This window comes from Xiphophorus maculatus, chromosome 15, assembly GCF_002775205.1.
Source record: "Xiphophorus maculatus strain JP 163 A chromosome 15, X_maculatus-5.0-male, whole genome shotgun sequence".
NCBI lineage: Eukaryota > Metazoa > Chordata > Actinopteri > Cyprinodontiformes > Poeciliidae > Xiphophorus > Xiphophorus maculatus.
Window position 1 is genome coordinate 380,050 of NC_036457.1, and position 10,921 is coordinate 390,970.

At 36.3% G+C, this 10,921-nt stretch overlaps 1 protein-coding gene across 2 annotated transcripts; it reads left to right on the forward strand.

Moving 5' to 3' along the window:
• The first annotated feature begins 2,909 nt into the window (after positions 1–2,909).
• hadhb (hydroxyacyl-CoA dehydrogenase trifunctional multienzyme complex subunit beta) lies at positions 2,910–10,467 on the forward strand. Of its 2 annotated transcripts, none has more exons than XM_005803415.2 (16): positions 2,910–2,995; positions 4,172–4,249; positions 4,433–4,474; positions 4,809–4,905; positions 4,995–5,039; positions 5,638–5,737; positions 5,874–5,961; positions 6,643–6,830; positions 6,909–7,089; positions 7,882–8,003; positions 8,175–8,254; positions 8,337–8,384; positions 8,493–8,580; positions 8,659–8,733; positions 9,811–9,975; positions 10,063–10,467. In XM_005803415.2, exons 2-16 carry the CDS (start codon positions 4,183–4,185, stop codon positions 10,096–10,098), a joined length of 1,422 nt encoding a protein of 473 aa, XP_005803472.1. In that variant the 5' UTR covers positions 2,910–2,995; positions 4,172–4,182; the 3' UTR covers positions 10,099–10,467. The 2 variants fall into 2 exon arrangements, with proteins under 2 accessions (XP_005803472.1, XP_023203000.1); XM_023347232.1 differs by having other exon boundaries at positions 2,921–2,995; positions 4,139–4,249.
• Positions 10,468–10,921: the final 454 nt, after the last annotated feature.

Sequence of the window (10,921 nt, forward strand, 5' to 3'; positions counted from 1 at the left end):
CTAATCCAGATGTATCAAATTTGTAGATATATATACATATATGTGTAAAAACAAAGACTTATTTTCTATTTATAGAATAATAAAATGGCCAGATGTGTCTGGACAACTATGAAGGTGCAATTTCTGTTTTTCTATACTTGATTGTCTATGATTGTATTGTTGCGGCATTATGTCAGTTATATTTCACTATAAAAAAAGTTTATGTTCCCTAAACTCAGTGGTCTATAGACGAATGAAAAAGCTGCTTATTGATGTTTTTGAAATCTGCTCCTTGTGTTACTTTACAGACTGAAGTAAATCAGACGAACGATGCAGAAATAAATGAGTGATGTGCGAAATAAAACAAAACTAAATGAGTTTTGATATGTTTTAGCTGAGCTGAAATCATCAACATGCAGTTTGTAAACGATGAAAACAGTCACTCAGTGGTTAAGTCACTATGCTGATAATGACAAAATTTAGACAAAATGTAATTATTAAATAGTGAAGCATTTGTTGTCTGAGGGTTGGGGTGGGGTGGGGAGGCACCAGCACCCCTCCCGATCTCACTAGGGACAAGGGTGTTAGAATATGGATGGATGGATGATCTTGTGTTTTTGCAGTAAGACATAAAAGTCACAATTCATTTGAACACAGAGGAGTTCCACATACTGTACATTGCATGTCTTGGCAAGCTATTGTAAATAAAGAGAACAGACAAAACATAAAGTATCTAGATTAGGGCACTGGATGAAAGTTCAAGATTGGATTTAAATGGACAAATAATCAGTATAAAAATATAAAATTACTACTCCTGATTTTAATTTTAGATCTATTCAGATAAATAATCCCAACAGGACTGCAAACTGAGTTTTAAAATGATGAAAACCATGAGAGATCTCAAAATGCAAATGGAAATGTTGGAAATTTCAACACTTTTCAATCTGTTATAAATAAAAGTAGCTGTTTTTTAAAATGTTCTCCGTACTTATTACCTTATAATAGATCCTGTTCATTTCACTTCAAGATACTTTACTCCAAAACGAATCTACAAAACCTTTACAGCTTTCAGTGTTCCAGTACAACAGGCTATTTCAAGATTATTTAATTCTGGATCATAACATTTGTTCAATCTTGGATTTTGTGCAATCAGGAAAAGTCCAGTGCAACATTTGTGACATTAAACTATCCTTCTTCTCTGCAGGCATCACCCAGAGGAACTTTGAAGAAATGAACTCAACAGGTCCAGAAAAACAAATAAAATAGTATCATGAGAGTTGCATACTTGTGTCACTGTTGCCCAGAAGAAGACCACAGAAAGGCAGCACTGTTTTTCTTAAGTGAAGCTATAAAGAAATGCCACTGATACAGTAGAACATACCCAGAGGGCGGTCCAGCTGGCACATGTCTCCCTTCTCCAATATTTAAATCTGATATCAGCCAAAATGATTGTCTTGACCTTAATATACTCAAGTGTAACCCAGTAGCCACTAGCACAAGACTGTGGAGCTTTTTGAGCCTTTATGTGCATCACTAATTAATATGGATGTGTGTCTGTATACCATTTAAAGCAGTCTCTGTGTGCCACCTGCTCCAGGCAGCAGCACAACCAAGACTTCTGCGCTTCCCACCATTCATTTATGTTTATTTATTTATTTGCTGCCTTTTCTACTAACAACTTGTTGTAAAGTCAGAACTTAAGGCCAAATCTTTAGCCACACAAGCAGATTTGATTATATTGTACCTTGAGGTCTGTTCCCAAGAAAGAGCCATGAGTTGTAAAGAGAAAAAGGGATGAGACATTTCCCCTGATTATCTGACCTTCCAGTCAGATATGCAACATCTCATTGTTCTTTTAGGACTAAAAAAAGAAATAAGACTTTATTCACTAGTTCAAAATGTAGCTAAACCAGCATAGGTTAACAATTTCATCATAATTCAGATTTATTCTTTCGGACTTTCTATTTCAACATGAATAATGTCTCATTTTCCCTCTATAGAGGCAAATACAGTTCAAGAAATTGTTAAACAAAGGAAAACCATACCAGTATAAGAATAAATATACTGGTATACTGGTGTAAAGAATAAAGTATAAGAAAAAATACTAAAACAAAATAAAGAAAAATTGACATTAAAACTTGAAAATGCATCTAAAAGGGTGCTTGTTAAATTATTCAAATAACTTATTTTACTTATTAAGATTGCTTTGGTTAGAACAATCACACAACTTTCAACTATACACAAAAAAGACATAAGCAAATTATATTTAAAAAATATTATTATTTCTTATAACCATAATAGTTCATGAATCGATACGGGCCATTAGAATAAACATTTTCAGACCATAAGTTGTCATGGTGATGATTTCTTCTGTGAGGAGATTGTAAAATATATGTTTTTAATATTTAAAACAGTGATCCCTGTATTCTCCGTTTGATGACTTAGATTTAAATAAAACTGTCGTAATTACTAATAAATTATCTGGCACGATCGATTGTAACGTTAAAAGGCAAACGTAAACATACATGTATAAAACTTGCTATGTTATCCATTTGCCATGCACTTTATTTAATGATGTTGATTTAATTAAAATGATAAAATTATATTGGTTTAGTGACAGAAAGCAATAAAAAACTGCTGATATAACAATGTGTACGCGTAAAATAAAACTTTAGCCATTGGGGGTGCGAGAGCGTAATTGTTTCTTGCAGCAGACTGAAGAAGGATCTTGAGTCAACTTGACAATTGCCTGAACTAAAACATTAAGTTTTCAACTGTAGTTTCAATAAAATGCTGACAATAATCCACAAATATACGTTAAATATTTTATATAAGTATGGAATATTGGTCTTTAACGTATGCCTTACGTTTTATTCATTTTTTTTCGTTTATTCATTACCGGCATTTATTACAGGCGCCGTAGTTATTTTGGGTACTTTACAGCGGTTGTTGTAGTCCTGTGCAGTCTGTCATTCAACAGGGAAGCCGTGGAGGCAAAGAAGCAGCACAACTAAAGGTAAGATGAAACGTCGTCCAGGCTGTTATTAAAAACATTAAAACATGAAATATGTTTTATTTATGCAGAAAGGATGTCTAAAGTCTTAACCAGCATTACAGTTTTAAAGCTAACAGTCAGCTAGCTTCGCTCTGACGTTAGCTTGCATAGCTTCATCTAATTTTGCCATAAACGGCTTCCCTGATGACGTCTTGTTGGCATTTAAATGCTATTAAAAGTAATGAAACGTCTCTTTGGAGTTTTTAGAGAAATGACACAGTTTGAGGCAATTATAGTTGTTTTTTTGTCTCTGTCATTCTGTAGGAGAGGAATGTAGGTGAAAGGTCGCTGTAGCAGGAGGTTGGGCAAGGGTGACCCAACAATACATCAAACTGACGCACATAATAATTCATATTAAGTAAATTCAAGGAGTAGTTAGAAAAATAAATAACACTTAATATTAAAGATTAGTTTGTTGGAAATTAGCGTACGATAATGGTGTACTTTTAGGCTTTTTCAGCATTTCTAGATGTCTACCTAAATTTCTTAGGCTATTTATATGGCAGTATAAATGATCAAATATTTATTACCGCGAAGGGAAAACTAAAATTTGAGACCAAGAAGAGTTTTATTTAGAAATTTAGGGCATGGTCTCATCTCAAGTACAGTGAAATTGACCTTTTGCCTACAAAAGTATCTTAATATCACTTGAATGTGTCGATCCGTCATTCAGAAAAAAGGCGTCTTTAGAGTTATTTGAAATTTCCGGAAGATTGTATAAATATTAAATGAAAAAAAAATTATAAACGTTTTAAACGATGAAAAAGCATAAAATATAGTTTAAGTGTTTTTCAGTCCTGAATTATTGTGGAAAAAAGGAAAAACATGATTATTGTTTAAAGTTTCGTTTGTTCTTGCACCATGCTTTCTGCCTATCCATCCATTTTTTCTTTCTTATTGTGAATTTTGTCGATTTCACATTTAAAGCATGATTACAATAGAGAAATATTCCATAATTCATAATAGACTCTTGTATTTATACCTAAAAATTTATATTTTTTACCAGAAAATTGCAACTTACTAAAATAACATTGCTTACAGTTTTATTATTATTTTAATTAAAGGCTTCTATGTTTATGTTTTATTTTTGTTTTAAAATTTCAGGCTAAAATTCAAAGTAGATAATTTTTTCTCCAGTCTGTAACATTATGGCCTCCATGTTGCTGAACACGATGCGGACCGGCGCCGTCGGACCGTCCTGGGCCGTGCGATCTGGTAAGTTCTTCTTTTATTTTGTAACAGTTTAAATTTATGAAAATAACTTCCAGCAATCAGTAAAACAGCAGCACTTCTTACCATGTTATTTCTGTATAACTCTTACTGTTTTTATCTGCAATAATAATAATAATGATAGTAATAATCATAATTTTAAGTCAATGTTGTTGTTTTTTCTTACAGTTGCACGCTCCCTCAGTACAACAACACAGCTCAAGGCTCAAGGTAACAAATACTACTATAAATACTACGCATTTCATTCTACATTAAAAGTATCATTTTATATTGTATAAACCTGCATAATTTTATTAAACAATCTAAGTTCAGTATTTTGATTACAAATGAAGGATTAAAAGGGGATTGAGTTCTTCCCCACTGTTTTGCAGAGTGTATATTTATGCTAATTATCATCATGGAAATGAACCTTTTAAGTATTTAAGTTGCACTGCATTTGTAAAACAATGTATCTACTGTAACAAAACATGACAGGTTCCCATTAAGATAATGGAGATACGTCGATCACTGTTTGCATTGATAAAATTGTTGTTATTCTTCTCAGTACAAACTGAAAGCAAAAAGACGCTGGCTCGACCCGGGGTGAAGAACATCGTTCTGGTTGAAGGAGTTCGAACCCCTTTCCTCTTGTCTGGAACTACGTACGTTTGTTTTGTTTTTAGAAACTGAGTTTGTGTTTCCATAGTTTGTTGATTCTGTTATAAAATGTCTCCTTCATCGTTGGTGACAGGTATGCTGATTTAATGCCCCACGACCTGGCCAGAGCAGCTCTTCAGTAAGTTTGTGCTTCTGTTTTCGAGTTGACTTTAAGCCAAAAACGTAGCTGAGAAAAACAAAACGTTGTTCAGAATCATAGTTTGAAAAGTGAAAATAAGGACCAGATATAAGCTGTGCGCAAACTAGTCATAGTTTGTGTAGAAAATAAAAATCTGGGTAAAATAAAGATTTGAAACTTGTGAATAAATTTAATACTTTTAAGAAACGTTTAATTCATGATTTCAGATGAATTCACATGAACTCCTTTTATTCTTACATTACATTAATGTAAGGAGCTTTAAGCATGCATCCACATTTAATTTGGATGCATAAGGAATACTTTCAAATTCTTTAAATCCAGTTGTAACAGCACCATCAGGTAATAGGTTTCACACACAAAAGTATTAAAAACAATATATATATAAAATTAGCAATAACCAAGACTACAAGAAAAAACACTGCAGATATTAAAATAAAAATATTGTACTCAAAATTAGACAAAAAACTTGGTGTTAGGGACTTTAGGTGTTGGAAATCTGCTGTAAAATCATTTTTTAAAGTGTTTACTTCCAGTCTTCCTTGTATTTCTCTTTAATTCTCTGCTTGTGTTTTTCTAGGGGTTTACTGAACAGGACAGGAATACCTAAGGATGCTGTGGATTACCTCATATATGGGACGGTCATCCAGGAGGTTAAGACCAGCAACGTGGCCCGGGAGGTATAAACACACACACACACACACACACACACACACACACACACACACACACACACACACACACACACACACACCTACTGAATCAGTGTGATCTGGATCTGAAGTTTTTCAGAATGACCTTGTCGTTGTTTTCCAGGCGGCGCTGGGGGCCGGCTTCTCTGACAAGATTCCCGCTCACACCGTCACCATGGCCTGCATCTCCTCCAACCAGGCGATGACCTCAGGTAACCTCAGCTCTTTATCAAAGCTGCCTGCTTCCTAGGCATTTTGGCTGTATTGATGGGAAAATTCATATTTTGCACGTTTTTGTACTACATTTGGATTTCTACTGCTTCTATAAACCACCCAGTTGTTTATTTGGAAATAAGTTCATGTTTTTTGGTGTGTGGGAAATTAGCCGTTTCAAAAACCTTCAGAATGTTACAAATCCAGCTAGCACTGCGCTGTTACCTAACAACCCCAGTGAACACAAGGCCGTCACCTAGCAACCCAAGCGGAGCTCCAGCACGTTTGGTCAGCTGGTTTTACCGCTTTATGCGCTGTACAATGTCTGCACGAAAAGACAAGTGCTTTGTTTGTTGATTTACCATTCAGAATCCATTTACTGCATTCTTGTTGAATGTGCAGGAGGCTCCAGTTCTGCTTTTCAAAGTTGAACGGTTGTATAATTGCGTGTCTGTCTGCAGCCATTGTCGCGTGCGAGTGTGAACGTTGAGTTGGGGGTTTGTGGCCAGCAGCAGATCATTTGGATCTAAAATAGCTAAAAACTAAAATCTCATTATCTAAGAATAATTTTGTGCCAAAACATATAATGAACATGTTTTGTATAAACCGTAGGCCTACTCTAATCTTTTCAAGGAAGCACAGTAGTTCACCGTTAATGTTCTCTCTTTTTATCTCCTAAGCCGTTGGAATGATTGCAGCAGGCCAGTGTGACGCCATCGTGGCCGGCGGCGTAGAGTTCATGTCCGACGTTCCGATCCGTCACAGCCGAAAGATGAGGAAGACCATGCTGTCCCTCAACAAGGCCAAAAGCGTCGGCCAGAGGCTCGGCCTGCTGGCCAGCATCCGGCTGGCACATCTGGCTCCAGAGGTCGGCATCGTTGTTTTTTTTTTTTCCTTTTCTTTTGTGTGTAACATGATACGAACTTTGTTGAATGTGTGTGGTCAGCTCCCTGCTGTCGCCGAGTTCTCCACAGCGGAGACGATGGGCCACAGCGCAGACCGTCTGGCCGCGGCGTTCGGGGTCACCAGGCAGGAGCAGGACGAGTTTGCGCTGCGGTCGCACACACTGGCCAAGAAGGCTCAGGACCAGGGGCTGCTGGAGGACGTGATTTCCTTTAAAGTTCCCGGTAAATCCTCATCCTGTCATTATCTAACAACACACATTCAAACTTTAATCTTATTTCACATTTCTATGATTATTTCTAAGTATATATTCTTAGGTATGTTGTTGCAACTCTCGCATTTCTGTCATTGTTTAATAGATATTTTTGGAGTTACTAAATCTATAGATGTTCTTTATGGATTTAATATAAAATAAATATTTCTTGAAAAAAATCTGTGACTAAGAAAATGTGTCTGGAATTTTATAAAAACAAACAGAAAATTTTTAGATTATAATCCGGAAAAGTATGGCGTTTAACCCTCTGAGCCCTAAGTTTCAAATCTCTGCCTGGATATTTTTCCTTATTTTAATTGTGTGCAGTTCTTTAAATGTCCTGTGAATAAATATATTTGCCCATTTATCCATAACAACTGGAACTTTCAATATCTAGCAATTATTTTAGCAATTTACCGTCCATTAAGAGAGTGTTTCATCAGATTAAACAGAAGTAAAACATGCTCCCTGAAACGGCGGGAGTGAAATTACCGTAATAACTCGATATTGACTGTAAAGTGCAATGTCTCCAATTTCAGACGCCGTTGGAGTTTTTCAGATAGCGCAAAGTATCGCAGAGTTACGGTACTGGAAATTTGGCCGTGTCGTCGCCGACACGTTCCGCCTAGAAGGGTTAAGATAGAAAATGTGTCGGAGTCTGTTTACTTTAGCCACAAAATCTGAGATGGATTTCAGCTAAAATGACATGTATAATAAATCCTAACAGCTTAAATAAACTGATCCAACATGTTTTTGGTTTCAGGTCGGGATATCGTCTCAAAGGACAACGGCATCCGTCCGTCTTCCATGGAGCAAATGTCCAAACTAAAACCTGCCTTCGTCAAGCCGCATGGCACGGTCACTGCTGCCAACTCGTCTTTCCTGGTGAACTTTAGCTTTTACTGTTCTATCTGGATAAACATACTAACTCTAAATTCATTTGAGCGCAACATTTTCTTCAAAAAAAACCCAACATGTTTTATTTTAGTTGAAGTCATTTTGACAAACATCTCCAGCTTGAATTTTGTGGATCCTTGTTTTTGTGTGTTTTCTCAGACTGACGGCGCCTCTGCTGTTCTCATCATGTCTGAGGAGAAAGCTTTGTCCATGGGGTTCAAGCCCAAAGCCTACCTCAGGTATCTGGACTTTCTCAGTTTTATTTTCACCTCTGCTTCGACCTCAGGTGCGCTCATCTGTGTGATGTTTTCACGTTGACAGAGACTTTGTCTATGTGTCCCAGGACCCCAAAGATCAGCTGCTTTTGGGGTAAATTTATTCCAGAAACATCCTAAAAATCTTGTCCTATTCCAAACTGCAAGTTAATAAAATGTTCTAGTATTTGTTTCCTCTGATCTGTTTCATTTTCTTTTTCAGGCCGACTTACGCTACACCTAAAGTCCTGGAACGGGCCGGCCTGTCGTTGTCCGACATCGATGTGTTTGAGTTTCACGAAGCATTCGCTGTAAGTCCTCACAGTCAGCTGTCTTAGAAATAAATCACTTGTTTCTGTCATGATGTTGTGTTTTTGTATGTTTTGTAGGGTCAGATTATGGCAAATCTGAAGGCGATGGATTCTGATTGGTTTGCTCAGACATACATGGGCAGGAAAGCAAAGGTAATGATTATTAGTAATCAATCTATGATCTATGCTGATCAGCTGAACTATTTTTGTTAGGAAAAGTTTGAAGTTTAGGTTGGTAGTTCTGTAATCACCCATAGGAATTGTGGTCTCATGAATATGAACTTTAAAGCTGCGGTATGTAAATTTTATTTTAAAAAAATGATACTTACATGTTTATTTGTGTGGTATGAGACAGATAATCCGTGAAGAGATTGCTCTTACCCATCACTTCCCTGAGCTACTATTGCCGTCAGTAGAAATGCCGACCAAAATCAACCAATCAGAGTCAAGAGGCGGGTTGCACTGCTGTCAATCACTCTCATGTACTCGATGCTAAATGTGCTACTGGAGGAGAAATGACTTTCGGTTACAGGAAAACCGTTTATCTGTCGTCATCGGTGGCTATGCTAACTAGCCCTAGTGTTCATGACAAGCTATGCTAACTGCAGCTTAGCAGAGAGCAAAGGTGATTGACAGCACTAAGGCCCGCCTCCTGGCTCTGATTGGTGTAAAAAGATTTATTTTTTTATAAAAGTTGCATACAGCAGCTTTATCTTTGAACGTTTATGCCTATCGCAGTAAGCAATGAATGATTTAATCACATGATAATCTTTTCTCTTTTTACTTTTGAATGACAAAAGTTTTCGGTCAGACTTCATAATTCATTTTATTTGTCGTTTCTGCTGGTTTGTTTATTCATTTTGCATATTTAAAATGTCTTACATTTCCAGTGTTGAATATTAAATAGAATTTAAAGTTTATTAATGTTGAGAATTTGTTCTTGCGTTGTTAAAACATTATTGTCGTTTATGACAAAAACTTATCATGCTGCAAAATCTGTTATTGTGACAGTCCTAGTTATGTTGGTCTGATATTAATGTGCCTTTCAAAAGTATTCACTTCTTGAAATATTCTAATATTTTGATTGTGTATCATTATGTGCTTCTTTCTGCTGGTTTATCACATAAAATCCCATTAAATGTCATTGGTGTTTATATCTATAATGTGATAAATTGTGGAAACATTTCACTGGTGCTTTACCCTTGACCTTTGACCCTGTTATCTGTGCAGGTTGGGACTCCACCGTTGGATAAGTTCAACCTGTGGGGCGGCTCTCTGTCTCTGGGCCACCCGTTCGGTGCCACAGGCTGCAGGCTGGTGACCACCGTGGCTCATCGGCTGAAGAAGGAGGGCGGACAGTACGGCATGGTGGCCGCCTGCGCTGCAGGAGGACAGGTAGCTTCTTCTTTTAACCTTAAAAACCAGCAAAAATAAAAACAGCACAACAAATATTTAATTTTTTGTAATTTGTCCATCTTCCAGGGTCATGCCATGGTGATTGAGGCCTATCCCCAGTAACCCATGATCCCTAATTAGATCTTAATTCTCATCATGTCTGCTGCCAACATACTTGCTAACATGATCAACCAAGTGAACGTTCAAGCACCACTTTGCCTTGATCGGACAGGTTGAATAAGCGATGCGAATGTGTTTGAGGGCTCGTTTGTAAATTAATTTTAGCTTGGAGGCTGTTAAATTATAGCAGAATGCTGATGAGGAATGTTTGCTCTGTTTCCTGGTGTCTTCTCAGCATTTTCTCTGAGTTGAATGTAACATAGCAAAGTTTAACCCCGCTCAGAGGAAGTAAGGTGATCCTAATGTTTGTATATGCTGTACTATGTTTTTTCATACAGACTGTTGGAATTAAATGGTGTGATGAAACTTAAATGATTCTGTGTTTCTTCATATTTTGCTTTTAACACAACTGCAGTGTTAATGATGCAAATCAGTCCTTTTTTACCTGTTCACTTTCACATGTCTTCACATGTTGACACAAGCTGTATGAAGATAAAATAAAGTTTTTATCATCTTTGTGTTGATATTTCTAAAAAAAAAACACAATGTTTTTGTTAGATTTTATTTTTTAAATATATTCAAAAAATTTTAATTAAAAACAAACTAAAATTTGACCAATAGTGGAGTTTCTCAAATTTAGATAGAAATATTTTGTTATTATAATATAAAGCAAACTTTCTACCTATCAGAAACGTCATGTCAAACATGTTTGCAACAGTTTGTTGCTTTGGAACATAAAAATCTTTCTTAGAATAAAAACTGCATGCAAAAACTTAAAGTGTGAAAAATATTTCTTTTCCCTAGATTTCTGTTGTGCACAATCTAA